Source organism: Neolamprologus brichardi, chromosome 13 (genome assembly GCF_056152115.1).
Source record: "Neolamprologus brichardi isolate AB-2024 chromosome 13, ASM5615211v1, whole genome shotgun sequence".
Taxonomy (NCBI): domain Eukaryota; kingdom Metazoa; phylum Chordata; class Actinopteri; order Cichliformes; family Cichlidae; genus Neolamprologus; species Neolamprologus brichardi.
This window is the reverse complement of record NC_142116.1, coordinates 17,480,688-17,500,255: the sequence shown is the minus strand read 5'-3', so window position 1 is coordinate 17,500,255 and position 19,568 is coordinate 17,480,688. Positions and strand designations below refer to the sequence as shown.

Below are 19,568 nucleotides of genomic sequence, written 5' to 3'. Positions count from 1 at the left end.
GCTCATGGGTTTATATTTAATGGAGTCCCATTTAATTTTGCTCAAATATAATGCAGAAGCCTTAGAACCAACCTACACTTTGCAGTGAATTATTAACGGCTATAGAGTTGACCTTTTAAGGAATAGTGCGTGTTTCAATATTTTTTCTGTTTTGGTCACCTTCTGCTGTAGAAGTCCTGAACCTTGTCACCCACAAGATGGTGGTATTGAACCAGCGTTTCACACAACAGTGACAGATGAGAGCATTACCTCGGTTTGACCTCCAGGATAAAGATAACGATTGTGGTTGGTACAGGCCTACTTATCCTGCAAAAGAAATCAAAGCCCTGGGACCCAATGTTCTCTTTAAAATAAAATGCCCTGGTCTGAATTGATGCATGATTATAGGCTGTGCACAAATATCAGGTTCACACTGTGTACTCATAACAAGAGGACAATCGTGCTCTTCTGACAGTAATCTGCAGCTAATGTGCTAATGACGTGATGATGTGTTGCAATCAATGTGCCCCCAAAAAATGTGAGGTCTCTTTGTGGAAACAGCGGTGGTTCAGTAACCAGTAGCAGGTCTTCAAAATACTACAGGTTGACCAGTGATTATACAGAAAAACCTCTAAAACGATTATTAGGGGGGATTAAATTAAAAGGGACCATAATGATGACGAAAGATGTTTTAGGCCGTAATCATAGTGGCCATCGGTTGAACTGCAGCTTCTCTAGCCTTGATGTTGTGACAATACAACAACATTCTATCCTGTGATTGTAACAACAAAGAGTAATGCTTTTCTTAAAGGCATACTAATCATGGGGGGGGGTTATAGTCTCCACCCCCACTCTGATCAGCAGGGTTTCTATCAGCAGAAGGCAGACGTGTACACACCCTTTTCCAAACCATTGAGAAGGGTCAAATTCAGGGAAAGAAACTTCTTTATTTATAAATTTAAAAGGAAAAAGGAAAGCATGGATACTTACTCAAACTTAGTGAAAAGTTAGTGGAAAATTACTTTAGACAAAGACACCATTGTTTCCTTTAGGATTATATGAAGACCAAAAACAGATTAAAAATGAGTTTTGATGTTGATCAGATCAGAAACTTAACTTCAACTAATTTTTAGTTTTTCTGGTTGTTAACATGCATGCTATATCAGATAAATGTGTTAGTTGTATGCTTACAGCTTCTTTCTGTTGTCTCACTGTGGGCAGTATGACACAAGCTTTATCAATGAGCAGGCAAAGCAGCCCACATAATCATCACTGATTCAGTTCACTTTTATTTATATGGCATCAAATCACAACAACAGTCACCTCATAGTGCTTTATATCTACAGTAACAAGCACTTGGCAACAGTGGGAAAGAAAAACATCCTTTTAACAGGAAGATACCTCTGGAAGAGCCAGGCTCAGGGAGGGGCATCCATCTGCCACGATCGGTTGGGGATGAGGGGACAGAGCCTGGACAAAGGGCACACAAGTGAGCCGGAGATTAATAATAACGTATGATTAAATCCAGAGTGGCGTATATATAGATACAGAGAGTGAAAAGAGGTGAGTGAAGCTCAGTGCATCATGGGAAGTCCCCAGCAGGCTAGGCCTTCTCCAGTGTAACTAAGGGAGGACTGGGAGCTAGTTCCATAATGAGGGACCTAAAAGCTGAAGGCTCTGCCTCACATTCTACTTTTAAATACCCAAGAAACCATAAGTAAGTCTGAGAGTGACAAGCTCTGTTGGGGTGGTATGATACTGTGAGGTCTCTAAGATAAGGTGGGGCCTGATTATTCAAGACCTTGTATGTAAGGAGAAGGATTTTAAATTCTGGGGGAACGTTCAATGGCCAAAGGGTGTTTCTGCGAGTGTCTGTATCAGTGTGAACAGAGTACTTATTAATGACAAATTGTATAAATGTGTTTTCTTTTTCTTTTAAAACAAATTAAGAAAAAATAAAAAAATAAAGTATGACCTGGAAAAGTGTTACTGGTGAATTATAAAAGTAATTAAACAATATAAAAACTAATAACTGAGTCAAAAAAGTTCAAAATCAAAATCCAACATAAACCACAGCACTACTGTCTGTTCTGTAAACTCCTCATAAGTGATGCTCACCAAAGGTTTTTGTCTCAACCCATTTAGATGTGGCTAAACATGTGGGATTTTTTTGGGACTGTGTCTGTGCTTTATGGAACTACTGGTCTCTTAAAAGAGATGGGTGTGAGGTATGCATAAATATCCTGTTTACCCTGCAAGCATCCAGTCGTAACTGTAAGGAGAAAAAAGAAAGAAAGAAAAAGCTGTTGTTGTTTTTTTTATTAAAAATGCATAGTGAGCACACAGCCATACTTCAAGTACGCTTAGCTCAGCAGCCACATGCACAATATTAAATGTCATTCAGCAAGAATTACCTCTGAGTGTAGCATGTACTGCAGCTAGCTCTGTACAAATCAAGGAAACCTTTAGTAAGCTGTACACCATCACTAAACACTAAGATTATATTTGCAAAATATTTCATTTCAAAAGATAGAGAAAGACAATGAAAGAGTGTCTTTATTATGACAGGTCATAAAAACAGTTGTAAACTAGATCAGGGATGTCAAACTCATTTTACATAGTGGGCCACATTAACTCACTTTGATTTCAAGTGAGCATGAGAGTAATTCACATTAATTCGCAAAAAATGTCCCCTTTTCCTGTGGACTCACTGAAAAAAACAAAAGAAGAAGAAGAAAGAAATGTAAAAAACAGGGATTTTCTGTGTTTTAACTGATATTATTTTATCTATTACTTAGAAAAAGCTGTAAAAAGCTATGAAAATACAACAAAAATCTAAATATAATGCCATCTGTCATATTTCCACAGCCTTCCAGTGGGCCAAACTCGAGTCTTTGCTGGGCTGATTCTTTAAACTTTATGTTTAACTCCCCTGATTTAGACACTTAAAGAAAAGATTTTTTTAAAGTCTCCTGCAACAGGAGGACTTTTTTTTCTACATCATAAGTGATCTTTGATACAGATTAAATGATGCCTGATCAGAAGCCTGACTCCTTGGCATAGTGCAAAGCTTTAAAAAAATCACCATGCACGAACGAGCTCCCCTTTGACCAGCAGTAAAAACCTCAGTGACATAACTCGTGTCTTTAAACCATAAACGTCACGTGTGGCTTCAATTATTTCTGCTTCATTTCTACTTCAAATAGGTTTCCCACTGATGAGAAATAAAATCTGCAACGACCCACTTCTCCCTTCTAATGAATGTGACTTTGTAATAAAGTTACAGGAAGGTACAGAAAACCTGCATGTCATCTTCTTTCCCTTTTTCCTGCGTGTGCAGTTGCAACGCATCGGGTCACCTCGTGGCTGTAGCCCTCCTGCGGGGCAATGGGCCAATCTGCGTGTTCCTCCCACTATTTTCCACTGTGAGCGACAAGGCTACACATTGTGCCCAGACCCGGCCAAGCCAAGGTTACACAGGCGGGCTTTTTTCTCCTTTTTTCTCACTCCGCCTCCAAAGGTAGGCAGTCCGCTGCTCACAGCTGCATCCACTCTCTCCCGATCCACTCTCAGGGCTTCTTCCTCCGTCTAAATAAGGCGCCGGCCCAGCTCCGTGGCTGTACGGTAGGCGCTTTCTCTGTCTTCTTCTACGTTTTATTTCTTTTTCTTTTTTTTCTTTTTTTTAATTATTATTATTTTTAATGATGCTGCCCTCATGTTGTCTGCAGTGAAAGCGACGAGTTTTGACTGATGCTGCCGAAGCGGTGACCTCTGCTGTTACTGTGGGTTGTAGGTTGCGATCGACGGGATGCGAAGTTTGCTGCTCGGCATGTTAATGAATTTCTCTCTGGAAGTTTCCGCTTTGAAATTAACGGGGTTAACGTCATCGGCAGCAGCTCACATCTTTAGTTTAACGGGGCTGCTGCTGCTGAACAGGATAGTGCGTAAAGTGCAGCTTAGGGTTACACGTGTGACCCCCTCCATGCAGAATAGTTTCTATTATACAATAATACTATGTGTGTGTTGGGGGGGGAGGCGGTTTTGTGTAGCAGTCCCGTGAACCTGTCGCGATTATCACGTTAAAACTCTTTGGAAGTAGCCACCGAGTACTGCAACGTGTTTTTGTGCGCTTAATACATGTTTGTAAGTGATGGCTGTAGATAATGTGACAAACCCAGGAGTGAAAGTGTGCATTTTTATGTGCTCTCGGGAACTGAATGGTATTTCATCATCATCATCATCATCTGTGGAGCCACTTTATTCTCGGTGGTCACCCATGCAGTTAATGAGTACATTAGCATTTAAAGCAGGGCACTAGAGAGAATAAGCTAGCCTTATATCGACTATTTCCATGTAATTAATAAGAAATGACAGGTGTTTAGAGTGAAAGCATGATGCTGGTTTTTAGTTGTAGTTTTATTTTTGTTCAGAATTAGTTACATGTGTTACCAGAGGTGGGAAATGTCCATAAAGTTTTGTAAGTGTCATATGCACATGCATATAAGCACAGGCAGGTTTATACTGTACAACGAAAATCTTATTTTGCCAGACAACCTTCACACAGCAGTCATAAAAAAATCGAGAAGATAAAAGTGTCCAAGAAAGTACCCGTAATGAATGTAAAAACATTGAAATGAGTTTAAAAAGCTAAGGTTGTGTTTATTCTTGTGCAGGTTTGCAAAACAGATGTGCCTGGATTGGTTTGATAGTCGTATCTTCGTGTGGTGATGTTTGAGGAGAAGTCTAATAAGAGGACTCTCTGATTTTTGACAAACACCTGGTAAATAAAGTGAAAATCGTCACAGTAGTGGAGAAATCATTACAAACTATTCCCAGAGTGACCTGAAAGAAACAGAGACCCTTTAAAGTGGCACATGCTGCAGTGATGAATACTATTAGAGAGTCTTCCTCTCTTCAAGAAGAGCCAGTTGCAGTAGATGGCCGTCCCTTTCTGACCCTGATTCTGCTGGAGGTTTTCTTCCTGTTAAAAAGGGAGATTTTCCTTCCTACTGTCACCAAAGCCCTTGCTCATAGGGGGTCATATGTGCATTATTGTAGGATCTTTATCTTACAACATAAAGCACCCTGAGGCAACTGTTGTTGTGATTTGGTGCTATATAAATAAAATAACACTAAATAGAAGCTTCAGCTCTGACTGTTTAGACATATTTTGCAGGGCTGCATGCAGCTTGTACCCAGCAAAGACTCGCTGACTGGCTGCTAACCTGCTCCCCTGTTGAGGCTCAGCCTGCTCTGATTAAGGCCCTGCAGATTATCATGTTTTGGTGCAGCCTAATGCATCTCAGATAATCAGCGAGGATATTACAAAACTGGGGTCGATCAGAATAAGCCATATTCAGTGCCGACAGATAAATGATTACATGCTATGTGTTCCCTGAGCAGTGGTTCAAATAGGTGTTTAACTTTTAATTATATGTACTCTGTATTTATGGGCTTTAGTCGGTTTAAATAAGAATTTCTTTACATAGATTAAAAGACTTTCTGAATGCATGTAAACAAAGTCATTAGTGTGTCCTCTCAGTTCTGTTAGTTGCATTTCAGTATCATATGACTGTGTCTAAGAGGCGTGTGCAGATTGAATTGAGATGCTTTGGTTAAATTTGATAGATCTGCTCACATTTCTGTCTTTAGTGGTCAAGGTTATTCTGAAAAACGGTGCGATTTACTGTCAATGTAAGAGTCAAAAAAGTGTTTTCATATGTGGTAGAAGAGCTACAGTATCTCTCAGCTTGCTGGAGAATGTGATTTGTCTTCATGCTCTCATGCTGAGAGGGGGCAGGTGTAGCGACAGTCCAGCGGTGCAGCAGTCGGTTAGATCACAGACTGCTGCATTGACTCAATAGCTGGGGAAACATGTCAGAGGATATAAAGAAGGCAGTCGTACTATTTCTGTTTGCAAAGGCTGAAGTGATACAGCAGGCTTTTGCAAACAATATAAAGGCCTGCAGGAATGTGTAAACACCTCTGGGGTGATAATGAATAAAGCATGTGATCATGAGACTTATCAGATTGGGAGTAAGAAAATCTTAACGCAGGGATTCATGCACTTCTCAAGTGAGAGTATTGTTAAGACTGTATGTGGAAGCAGTGCTGTTATTCTGTAGAAGCACTGGTTTTTGAAAATGTCCTGTATTGTTAAAAACATGATGCGTTTATCCAGGCCTGCGTGTCGTGATGAATGTGCTTCCTGCTGCTGTAAATCATAGTAGGAGACAGGCTTATGAACAGAACCTGGCAGTAGTAACTTATTAGACTTATATGGAAAAAATATCCAGTGGTGCACATCCCGCACGGTGCACGTTCATACTGGCCTGTACATGGCCTTCTGCTTCATATCACTGGGCCGATCTGACTTTCTGAAGTATAGCAGTAAAACCTAACATTATGCTGTATGACAGTTATATAGTCGTATATCTACTGACAGAGCAATAATTTGCTTTCACGCTTTTCTTGACAGCTCCTCCGGCAGCTGTTTAAATCAGGAGGGGGATATTACGAACTGTGGGTTTGAAACGGTCACAAAGGGCTGAACTATCAGCAGACACAGGGCCACAACCACCACCACAATATGACAGCTTTGGCAGCAGAACATCCACAAGGTTTAGGAAATATATATATATATATATATATATATATATATATATATATATATATATATATATATATGGACACACAAAGGGCTAATGAATCTGCACATTCTGACACATTCATCATCTTCAACAATCTGAGAGCCAGAGGATCAATACACATCGGTAGTAATGGGATAGAGTCGTGGTTATTCTCTGAGTACACCCGCCTCCTGGCCTCTGCTCTTCATCTGCATCCCAGAGTGAGAACTGGATATATTTGATGTGTTGATGGAAACGAGAGGGATGTGAAGGATCACTGCTAGGTTTATGGGATGTGTTAGGTGGAGAGAATCTATGGACTGAAGTATAGAGACTTAAAAAGGCAGGCAGGCACAGATGCTTTCAGCTGCTGATAGGCATATATCAGAATTGATTTCTTGGAGTTATGTCATGGTGTTTAAACTCTGCTTAGAGTTGATCATATTTTTTAAAAGGCTGTGATTTTGATCCCTAATAAAGACATCTTTCACAAGGATTGATTACCACTGCATTCATCCGTATGTCTACTTGTAGTGATAAACCTATGGTTGGTTTCCACCACACTCTATAGACTTAACATCTTTTCATTGTGCTCGTTTTGTTTTACTCCCTGAAATTGTACTTGCTCTCATAAGTGACTGTTGTTACTAATTCCAAATGACAACCATATTGGGAGAGGTGGTTTTGGGCGTCATGCTCTTCATTAGACTTATTTAGGTACCGTAAATTTAGGTTATAACCTAGTATTTTGTGAGAGAGAGGGAGAGAGACACAGAGACATTCAGTGACGTTAGCTCAGTCTCTCAACTCACATTTGAAATGACTGATTAAGCAACACAATCGGTTAGAAATTTCAGAAACTGCTCATCTACCTGGATTTTCTCACATGACCATCATCAGGGTTTACACAGACTGGTAAGATATCCTGAAGAGCAGCAATTCTTTGCCTGAAAAAGCCTCATTGATGCCAAATGTCAGAGGAGAATGGCCGGAGTGCTTCAAGCTGATGAGAAGACAATAGTAACTATACAAACAACCAGTCGTTACAGCCATGGTATGCAGAAGAGCATCTCTGAACACATAACACATTGAATCTTAAAGAAGATGGGCTACGGCAGTAGAAGACCACACTGGGTTCCACTCCTGCCAGCTAACAATGGGAAACTGATGCTACCACTTGCACAGGCCCACCAAGTTTGGTCAATAGAAGACTGGAAACATTGGTGCCATTTGAATGTTGAGGGTCTGAATTTGGTCCAGGTAACATGAAAGCGTGGATCCAACCTTCCTAGTATCAATGGTTCAGGCTGCTGGTGTTGGTACATGTTGAGCCCTTTGATAACAACTGAGCATTGGTTAAACACCACAGCCTACTTGAGTATTGTTGCTGACTATGTCCGGATCCCTTTATGGCAGCAGTGTACCTACTGATGGTTGCTTCTGGGGGAATAATGCGGCATGTCACGAAGCTCAAATCATCTTAAACCTGTTTCTTGAACATGACAATGAGTTTAGTGTGCTCAAAGGTCCTCCACAATCTCCAGATCACAATCCAACAGGGCTACACTCGGATCTGCAGCTGACAAATCTGCAGTAACTGCGTGGTGTCATCATGTCAATATGGACAAGGATCTCCCAGGAGTGTTTCCAGCACCTTGATGAATATATGCCATGAAGGATTAATGAAGTTGTGAAGGAAAATGGGGTTCAACCTGGTATGTTGCATATAAAATTGTGGAGTGATGAGTAATCCTCTCCTGAATGCACAGAACTCAAGTTTACCCTGGGCATACATAGGCAGAATTAACATAACATATCTTTTAATCCTGCAAGAAACCAGAGCTCCCAGTGAACCTGCAAACTCCACACAGTAGTGGCCCACCAAGGTCTGAACCCAGAAGCTTCTTGCTGTGAGGAAATGGTGCTAACCACGGTCGCCGTGATGCTCATGCTGTTAAAAGTCTTAATTGTACAGGGTGGGCCATTTATATGGATACACCGTAATAACATGGGAATGGTTGGTGATATTAAAGTCCTGTTTGTGGCACATTAGTATATGTGAGGGGGCAAACTCCTCAAGATGGGTGGTGACCATGGTGGCCATTTAGAATTCGGCCATCTTGGATACAACTTTTGTTTTTTCAATAGGAAGAGGGCCATGTGACACATCAAACTTATTGGAAATGTCACAAGAAAAACAATGGTGTGCTTGGTGTCAACGTAACTTTATTCTTTCATGAGTTATTAACAATTTTCTGACCACTTATAAAATGTGTTCAAAAGCCCATTGTGTTGGATTGTCAATGCAACCCTCTTCTCCCACTCTTCACACATTGATAGCAACACCGCAGGAGAAATGCCAGCACAGGCATCCAGTATCCTTAGTTTCAGGTGCTGCACATCTCGTATCTTCACACCATAGACATTGCCTTCAGATGACCCCAAAGATAAAAGTCTAAGGGGTCAGATCGGGAGACCTTGGGGGCCATTCAACTGGCCCACGATGACCAATCCACTTTCCAGGAAACTGTTCATCTAGGAATGCTCGGACCTGGCACCCATAATGTAGTGATGCGCCATCTTGCTGGAAAAACTCAGGGAACGTGCCAGCTTCAGTGCACAAAGAGGGAAACACATCATCATGTAGCAATTTCGAATATCCAGTGGCCTTGAGGTTTCCATTGATGAAGAATGGACCCACTATCGTTGTACGCCATATACGACACCAAACCATCACTTTTGTTGTTCCAACAGTCTTACAGGGATCCATCCAGTGTGGGTTAGTGTCAGACCAATAGCAGTGGTTTTGTTTGTTAACTTCACCTTTCACATAAAAGTTTGCCTCATCACTGAACAAAATCTTCTGCGTGAACTGAGGGTCCTGTTCCAATTTTTTTTTTTGCCCATTCTGCAAATTCTGTGCGCTGATCTGGGTCATCCTCGTTGAGATGCTGCAGTAGCTCTCCAGTGACATGCGGCGAGTGCTACGCTGTGGGCTCTTGCTGAATGAAGCTAGGACAGCCACTGATGTTTCTTCATTAGTGGCAGTTTTCTTGTGTCCACATTTTGGCAAATCCAACACTGAACCAGTTTCACGAAACTTAGCAAGCAGTTTGCTAACTGTAGCATGGGAGATGGGTGGTCTCGTAGGGTGTCTTGCATTGAAATCTGCTGCAATGACCCGGTTTCTGCGTTCACCAGATATCAACACAATTTCGATCCGCTCCTCACGTGTTAACCTCTTCGACATGTCAATGGCTGTGAACAAAGAGAAACTTGTAAATAACTCATGAAAGAATAAAGTTACGTTGAAACCAAGCACACCATTGTTTTTCTTGTGACATTACCAATAAGTTTGATGTGTCACATGGCCCTCTTCCTATTGAAAAAACAAAAATTGTATCCAAGATGACCGACTTCTAAATGGCCACCATGGTCACCACCCATCTTGAGGAGTTTGCCCCCTCACATATACTAATGTACCACAAACAGGACTTTAATATCACCAACCATTCCCATTTTATTACGGTGTATCCATATAAATGGCCCACCCTGTAGATACAGAGTAGTTCGATTACCTTACTGTAGCACATACTCTTTTACATTTATTATTCTTTTTTTTAAGCTTTTAAATTTTGAATAATTATTTTGTAATAAAGTCTAAAAACACTCTGTTCTTTTTCTAGGTGAAAAATGGAGACCTTCAATCATAAACTGAATGCGTATATCGACTCATGGATGGGTCCAAGAGGTAAGATGATGCAAATCATTCATAACTCTACCAGTCCTCTGTGAGAAAATGTTATATAAGGTAAACATTACTTAAAACCTTTGACCCAAGTCGTACGTTACATGCCCGACACTGCTCTGCGGATCCTGTTGTGCTTTTCCGCCTGCTAACTTTCTAGGTGTTGAGCAACATTATTTTTGCTGGTGATTTTTTTTTCAGCTCTCTTCATTCATTTGCTGCTGGTAGTCAGGCCACCTTATTGTCCATCCTCCTCACCTCACCTCTTTATCTCCATATTTCAGATCAGCGGGTTCGGGGAATGCTGCTGCTCGACAACTACCCACCAACCTTTGCACTCACAGTCATGTACCTTCTGATCGTTTGGATGGGGCCCAAGTACATGAAACACAGGCAGCCGTACTCCTGCAGAGCCGTCATGGTGTTCTACAATCTGGGCCTCACGCTCTTGTCCTTTTATATGTTCTATGAGGTAAACGAACTGCTCAGCGCTGAGAGATGAGCTAAACTGGGCCAAAGCAAACACAGCAGAGTCGCACTGCAAATAGATTATAAAATAAAGAGGAGGAAACTAAAATGACCCAGAACTAGATTTACACCAACTGGCCATTGATTGTGTTGTTACTGTGGCAACTATCAAGAGGCAGGTTATACAAGGCAGTAAGACGGTTGTTTAAGTTAATGTGTTGAAAATTCAATTCAGTTTCATTTATATAGTGCCAAATCACAACAGCATTCATCTCACCTACTTAAAGAAAAGAAAGTAAAAGTACCTCCTTGAAGAACATTTCTACCACTTTTTTAAATGCAAAGCTAACCGAACCTTGTCCTATATTAATGTAATGATAAAATAATATTAGTAGATAGGAATACTGATTTTATTTCAGTTTACATTTTAATTCTTACAAAGGTACTGGGCGTGAATCAGGTAAGTAGGACATGAACAGAGAAAAAGACAGAAAATTAAAAAATAGCTCTATTTTCTGTAGAGGGTGACTTTGCCTCTAAACAGGAAAATGAGTAGGGAAGAGGTTAAAGACTAATTTAGCAGGTGGGGGAATCCTAAAATCAGCGGTAATGGCTCAGCATGGGGAAAAGAATCACAACTCACAATTATTACCGTTTAGAGCTCCAGTAGATCTTCTTAGTGTACAGGCTGTGATCAGCTGACCCACTGCTCTTTGTGGATGTACACAAATGAATTCATCAAGATGCTCGCTGAAGATGCTGAAGTACCGCAACTTATAGACACCTGCAGTTGTTCCGGTGTGCCAAAAACCAAAAAACACCCGCCCAATTTGGCACACGGTTTTCCTCTTTCATCTCTTTTTATGCGACGTCCTCCGGTGATTCCAGTTGTTACTCTTCAGGCTTAAATCAGTTTCATGTTTGAAGACACAGTGAGAAATAATAACTCTCCTCGAAAAATTTTGAAAATGTAAGGAGAAGAAAGTACAGATTTTAAAATGTAGCAGGTAAAAGTAAAAAGCTGTCAGAAAAAGTACTGATACCTATAGTAACGAAGTATTTATTGTTACCTCCCACATCTGCCTCTAACATGAGTTATCATGCTAGATTAGTACAAAAATAGAGTGTAAAAATGACAAGTTTTAATTATAGCTTCATTTTTAACAGATATCAGTGCGCCATCACTCTTTTGCGAGGAATTGGCTGCCTGCATCTGTGGCTGAAAGCTGCACCAAGAGACAAAGCCCCTGGGGGGGAGAGAGGGACGCAGCTGGATGCTGACAGGCTCATTGTGCCAGCCTTTAGCACAGGACACTATTGTTTGCTGGAAAACTGCTTTTTTACAAACGGGCTGACTAAGTGACTGCAATTGAGAGACGCACTAATGTAAACAAACATGGAAGAACATTCTTAACTGGCAGGGAGGCTCAGTCAGTCTGAGCTCAGTGGACTGGGATGTGGTAATAGTGCAGAGAGTTCTCTTATCAGTGACGGCATCTGCTGTTTTGCATACTGTGAACACCAGGATGTCAGAACCAGACATGGCATTTCTGAGGACGTGTAAGTCTAAAGTATCTTTAGTCTCCTCCCCATCACAGCTGGCAGACCAATCTTGTCTGTCCCTCTGCATTGCGTAAGGCCCCAGTGGACTGTTGCCTGCTTTGATTCATTAAGCACTCCAGTTTGGTAATGCCGCAGCCACGGGATGAACTTTTGGCAGTCCAAAATCAATCAAGGCCACCTGATGTGAATCAAAGTACAGGGCACTTTTGTTCTTTGTCAACTTTCCAGAGCGCAACTGTAATTGTGATCAGTTTTGTTTGACTATAATGCATCTGTAAGACTGGAAAAAAATAAATAAATCAAAGCTGTATATTAAGTTAGAGACAGGCTAATATCTGTGCCCACAAGATAAAATACAAACCTCATTCTGCTGGCAGTTTCTTGCCTCTAAGCTGTGTAAGTGAAGCCTTTTACAGCAGCAGACAAAGTGCATCTATATGGAAGTGGTGACTCAGCAATCAGCTAAGTCATCCACGTGCATTTGAATAATTATTCTTTAATGTGCCCTTTCAATGCCTCTAACAAGATTTACTAGAAATGGCAACAAATAGGCTGAATAATCCAGTTTCTGTAAATTTCCTCCTGTTATGTAGTCCACAGAGATTACAGGCTGCTGCTGCTGCTGCTGCTGCTGCATGTTTATTGTTGAAGCTAATATGTCGCAGATGGTCTGAGAGTCTGGATTTTAAGGAACGTAGCAGCCGGTCAGAAAGTGTTCAGAGCTTTGCAAACATTCCAATGAAACCTTTGACACACACACACAAAAATCAGTGCAAACAAAAGGGAGTTAATGTAGACTATAGGTGAGTACATGGTGTCCTTTGCTGAATCCTCTGTATCCCTTTTTAAGCAACTTTCATGAGGTTACTGAAGCACATGGGAGGTGTAAGGTGTGGTTGTCCTAGAGTACTGCAATTAGCCTTTCCTAGATTAAACAACTTCCCGCACGTTCTGTGATAACAAACGAAAAGAAATTTATTTATTTTACATTTCCTATCTTTTTATCTACAGCTCGTTAGCGCTGCGTGGCACGGAGGCTACAACTTCTACTGCCAGAACACTCACAGTGCAGAGGAAGCGGATATTAAGGTCAGTCACCTTCACACTGTGCACTCTTTTTGTGTGGGTGTTCCTCTGTCTTTTGATTGCTTCTTTGATACACTGATGGGCTTTATAGTGAAATTGTAAGAGAGTCGATGTAATACGAGAGAGAGAGAGAGCCTATTTAGGCAAAATGTGTATCCACTGATCTGCTTTGATTTCTGTGGGCAGGTAGCTATAAATCCAGCCAGATAAGCTGCAGAGACAGTGCATTTAATCCAGTTCTCGACATCATGATGGCTCTCTTCAGCATCAGTGAAAACAAGCCTCTCACTGAAATGTGCTTGGCTCTGCAGTTCTGCAGCGATTCAATTAAAAGTTTTATCAGTTTGTCAGTCCTACAGTTAAACAGATTCCTCCCAGACCTTTGGGTGCCTTTGGGAACCCATTCCAATTTTGCCAACATTTTATTTATTTATTTTTTGTGTATATATTTTGTTTGCTGTGAAGGTTTCTCTCTCTCTCTCCTCCCCCACCCCCACCCAGATTATAAATGTCCTCTGGTGGTACTACTTCTCCAAGCTCATCGAGTTCATGGACACCTTCTTCTTCATACTACGAAAAAATAATCACCAGATCACGTTCCTGCACCTTTACCACCATGCCAGCATGGTGAATATCTGGTGGTTTGTTATGAACTGGATACCCTGTGGTCATTGTGAGTGTTTTTACACAGCTTCACCCTCCAGTAACCACAGAAACAGTCTGGCATCACAGTTCAGCTAAATAATTCAAGTGCTCTAACCCATTAGTCTTGAAAGCAGCTCATTCTAGTCTCTTAAAGGATACAAAGTGACACTTATTGACCCACACGCTGCTACAATGTGTAACTAACTTTACACTTTTTACTGCTCACATAAACCATATTACTTCTGCATTACTTTACTGTTAATGGTTTCTAGTGTTTTTATTTTTTATTTTAACATAAAATCTGTAGTAAATTCTCCAAACACAACAGACTAATAACAAGTTTATTATCCCCTGCTCTCTCTTTGTTAATACCGTCCCGTCTCTTTCTTTTGTGCCTCTCCAGCGTACTTTGGTGCCTCACTAAACAGCTTCATTCACGTCGTGATGTATTCGTACTATGGCCTCTCAGCCATTCCAGCCATCCGGCCATACCTTTGGTGGAAGAAGTACATCACGCAGTTACAGCTGGTGGGTTCACATTCTTCCTCCAGTGCTAGAAGCAATATTCAGATTCTTAAATAAAAATAGCGGCATTTCAGTAAAAAAACGTGGTTTGTTTCAAATTAAAGTGCAATTAAATGCATAATTAAAATCCAAAAGTACTGGAAACTCCATGGACTTTAGATGCAAGAAGGACAGGTAGTGAAGGTGGATGAGTTTAAATACGTGGGGTCAACTAGGTATTTAAACTCATATACAGTGACTTGCAAAAGTATTCGACCCCCTTGAACTTTTCCACATTTTGTCACATTACAGCCACAAACATGAATCAATTTTATTGGAATTCCGCGTGAAAGACCAATACAAAGTGGTGTACATGTGAGAAGTGGAACCAAAATCATACATGATTCCAAACATTTTTTACAAATAAATAACTGAAAAGTGGGGTGTGCGTAATTATTCAGCCCCCTGAGTCAATACTTTGTAGAACTACCTTTTGCTGCAATTACAGCTGCCAGTCTTTTAGGGTATGTCTCTACCAGCTTTGCACATCTAGCAACTGAAATCCTTGCCCATTCTTCTTTGCAGAACAGTCATATGTCAGCTCAGATTGCTACTATCCCTTGTAATCCTGTTTAAATAAGCAGTTATGAAAATGTATTGTTAAAAAAAAGTTTACTTTGGGTTTAAACAGTGTCTCAAAGTGCTTCCTAGTTTTAAATCTGTTTGCTGTAATTCTCCTTTAAATTTATTTCTTTTAAAGAACATTTAAAGGAAATACAGACTCAGTTACAAGGTCAAATAACTTGAGGCTGATTGACACACTGAACTGTATATTTTATAAGCACTTTGTGTGTATTGTATGAAAACGTGCATGTAGTGGCATAAAAAGAGCAATATTTCCCTTGCCTGTAGTGTTGCAGAAATATAAAGTAGTATGGAACATGGGGGGGGGGGGGGGGGGGGGGGGGGGCTCTCTGTCACCCTCTCACTCTGTGGTGTGTGATGTGTTTGTTTGTTTTTCTCCACAGATCCAGTTCTTTTTAACTGTGACCCAGACAACTTTAGCAGTCATATGGCCATGTAGCTTCCCCATTGGATGGTTGTACTTCCAAATAAGTTACATGTTCACACTCATTGTCCTTTTCATGAACTTCTACATCCAGGTGAGTTTTTCCTTACCAAGAAGGTAAAACATTCAAAGGAAGTAATTGTTGTATGCACGACTTTATCAGCGTGTCACATTGTTATGGAGGAATTTTGGCCCTCTCTGTCTTACAATGTTGATTCAGTTCATTGAATGTTGCAGGCACAGCTCTCAAAGTCCAGGTTTCTGTTGCACTTAGTAACACCTTAACTTAGCCATTGCAACATCTTAATTCTTTTCTTTTTCGCCCAGTCTGTTACGGTGCTTGGGATCATTGTCATGTTGTTTAAGCTGATTTTGACTAAGTCCTAGATGTCACACAGATGGCCTTTAAAATTTATGATTCAGGTCCATCTAACTTTACAGTTCATATAAGCAGTTTGTTTCATTATGCTGTGTTTTGATGCTGAACATTTCCACTTTGGTTACATCTGTCCGAAGGACATTTTTCCAGATGCCTTGTGGTTTGTTCAGATGCAACATTGCATCCTTTTAGAGAGAAGAGGCTTTCTGTTCGAAACCTTTGCAAACGAGCCATACTTGTTCAGTCTTTCTAATTTTAATGTTGTGAACATTTAGCATGCACTCTTTCTGATGATCATTTAAATTGATTGCATTTTATCAGGAATACCTGGCTGCTACTTGGACCCTTTTTAAATCATAAGGAAGCAGTGAATGTGTGCTTAGTTTTCCCTATGAAAACCTTCTTTTTCACGAATGTGCTTCTTGTTCTTTTGTGCTACAGCCCTCTGCCTTTGCACAAAACCCATTAAAATTTAGAGAGCCATTCACTGGAGTGGATGACATCCGCAGTCCTACAATAACTTGCTCCTTAAAATACCTGAACTTGTGAAAGCACCAATACAAACCTTTATCTACAGCTGACTGTAGTCTGCTGCAAACGTACCCTTTGCACCTTTGAGTCATTAGAGCAGTGGCCAGCAGTTACTATTTCTCAAGCAAACTTACATTTGTTTTTATATAAAATGAAATATGCCCGATTCACAGACGGATTCTGTTCTCAAGCTAACATTCACACTCTGATGGATTCCTCAGAGTTCAGTATCCAGCCCAAGGTTACTGTATTATGCGACTAGAGGAGCCAGGAATCGAGAAATACCATGGAAACATTACTACCACCTCAAGGAGTGGAGCCCTGGTCTCCTATATGTCGTTCGGGGTTATACTATAATAACCAGGAAGGCTGAGAGGAAGAGTGAATTTTCATCTATAAAATTATATGTAGTGATTTATTTTTCCCTCTTTTGTCTCACTCAAGACTTACAAGAAGAAGAGCGATTCTCAGAGGAAGCATCCACAGAACAGCTCCCTGTTATCAACAAATGGACATGCTAACGGAACGCCATCAACGGACTTCACCGCACCCAAGAAACTGAGGGTGGATTGACATTTGAGAAACCTATTTCTCAATGTAGCGTGTTAGCTAATGCTGCTAGATGTGTCTTCTTACCTAGAATAGCCTAGCATTTACTTCAGATGAAATAAGCCATAGCCACATACAGTATAGCCAGAGACTTTCCATGTTTTTGCACATATTGCTACTTACTGTACTGAATTATTGACTTAATGAAGAAAATTAATATTTTGTAGTAAGGTTGACACTGTACAATATTGCCTTCCCCACCTTCTAGAGGTACTGATAATCCAAAGCAAACATGTTGTTCTTGCTACCAGCAAACAAGCATACATTCAGTAACGCTTTACACACGCAAGATCTAAAAATGAAAGCTGCACCGAGTGTGTTGGCAGCCGAAGGTTCTTCTCACACTCAGTGACGTCAACTTGAGGGACGACTGAAAACATGCACACGTACACGATGCTTACTGTGGTCCTTAATGTGTAACCAGAATACGCATCTCGCGTCTTGCTTTATCTCATTCCTGCCTCAGCAGTTGCATCATCTTAAATGTTGCTCTCTGTAATACTGTAATGCATACTTACTGAGAGGCTGTAACAACTGATATTGCACATTTACAGAAAAATATTCAGTGCAGGGTCTCAAATTTGGAATATTTAGCAATCTAACAAAGCATAACCAAAGTATAGTGTTCTGCGCATTGTAGGATTTCTATTTAAAAAGCATTTAAGACAGCGTGACAGGGCAGCTGTGGTTTCATGAGAGTAGTTTAAATTCAGTTCTGCTTAATAAAGTCAGAAAATTTAGTCTTCCCTTGTCCACTTAGCTTTTAAGACCTTAAATATAATTTGATTAAATGAACCTATGCCATTAGCACTGCAGCATAAATGCTTATTTTTAAACTATTTAGATGGTAAAGATAATCATAGTGTTTTTTGGTAAGTAAGTAAATATGTTGTATTCAGACAAATTTTATAGTTGACTATGAAAGATCTGTTATCTTTAGATCAAGTTGTTGAAAGGCAATCTTACCCCCCGTAGGTAAACCAGATAGAACATCTATGATCTGCTTGAACACGTGACTAAACATTCAAAAACTGGAAAGATTATGACAACTGGACGAATCCCATTGCTGAGAAGCTTTACATTAAAAGCTCAGTTAGGAAAGTTTACTATTAATATCATTACAATTCTTTTTAATTATATCTTTATTGAAATAGGGTCTTCTGTGCCTTCTGGACCAGTTGATTTGGTTTCTAATGTAGCATTTTCACATTTTTCTTAATGTTTGTTCACGTCAGACAAATATGTGTCCAACTTCATGTCTGAATCTTGTGCCTGAATCTACATTTCCTTTGTGGAATTTGAGAATTTCAACAAATTATTATTTCTAACAACTTCTAATCATAATTTGATGTCGATAAAACAGAATAGCAAAAAAAAACAACAGCAAAAAAAAAAAAAAAAGACCGACCTTTTTCTATTCAAAAGTAACTACATCCACTTAAAAAACCCTGGAAAGCTCACTTTGGATCATAATATACGTGAACATAGTCAAAGTAGCTTTTCTCCCGGTTCTCAGGCTTCATGCTAAACTACTGGCTGTAGCTACATGTTTGGCACACATATATCAGCAAATGAGTATTTTCTCTATTCCTTTCATATCTCTCACCGCCCCCCCCCCCCCCCCCCCCCCCCAAAAAAAAAACAAAACAAAACAACAAAAAACAAAAAAACAGCTTCCCACGAGGGAAAAAGATTTTAGTGATTAAACTATTTATTAATTTTATTTAATTTCCAAGCAGAGGCGGTAGTAAATGCTGGTATGGAAAAAGGAATGTATAAGAGTGGCTAAAGGATGAATCTTAAATTAATTTCCGACACTGTACCCATGAAATCATACAGGCATGTAATGACATGTAATAAGATGCACTGAGATCAAAGATTTTCTAGATTGTTAAATCGATAGATATATTTTCTGAAATCAGGTCATGAATCCAAATTAATGTGTTAGAATTTGTTTATTCACTGTAACACATTAAAAAAAAAGACTATGAACATGTTTGTTGTGTTTGTCTTGGAAATTAATCACACTGACAATAACGAAAGAGAACTGACTCTTAATTACTTTTGAGTTTGCCAAACATTTACTAGCCGTTGCTAATAGCAAAACTAGTTTATCAGTTGTATTATGTATAGTTAGTAACTGTTGGTATGCTAACATGCTGCCATGTTAGCATGACTGGCTGCATGAATAAAAAAGATTTACAATTTCTATGTATTTAAAAAAAAGAAGTTATTTACAAATATTTTTGTGACTGTTTCTGTTTCTGGCTTCTTCCTGTTAAAAGGGAGTTTTTCCTTGTCGCCATCACCAAGTGCTTGCTCATCCAGCGTCATCTGATTCATCAGGTCTGGGGTTTT

The 19,568-nt window shown here is 40.0% G+C and overlaps 1 protein-coding gene across 1 annotated transcript; it reads left to right on the top strand.

The window, feature by feature from the left end:
• The first annotated feature begins 3,428 nt into the window (after nucleotides 1-3,428).
• elovl5 (ELOVL fatty acid elongase 5) lies at nucleotides 3,429-18,826 on the top strand. Its single transcript, XM_006800731.3, has 8 exons — nucleotides 3,429-3,603; nucleotides 10,295-10,359; nucleotides 10,641-10,828; nucleotides 13,399-13,476; nucleotides 13,975-14,146; nucleotides 14,522-14,646; nucleotides 15,651-15,785; nucleotides 17,046-18,826. Exons 2-8 carry the CDS (start codon nucleotides 10,302-10,304, stop codon nucleotides 17,172-17,174), a joined length of 885 nt encoding a protein of 294 aa, XP_006800794.1. The 5' UTR covers nucleotides 3,429-3,603; nucleotides 10,295-10,301; the 3' UTR covers nucleotides 17,175-18,826.
• The last annotated feature ends 742 nt before the right edge of the window (nucleotides 18,827-19,568 follow it).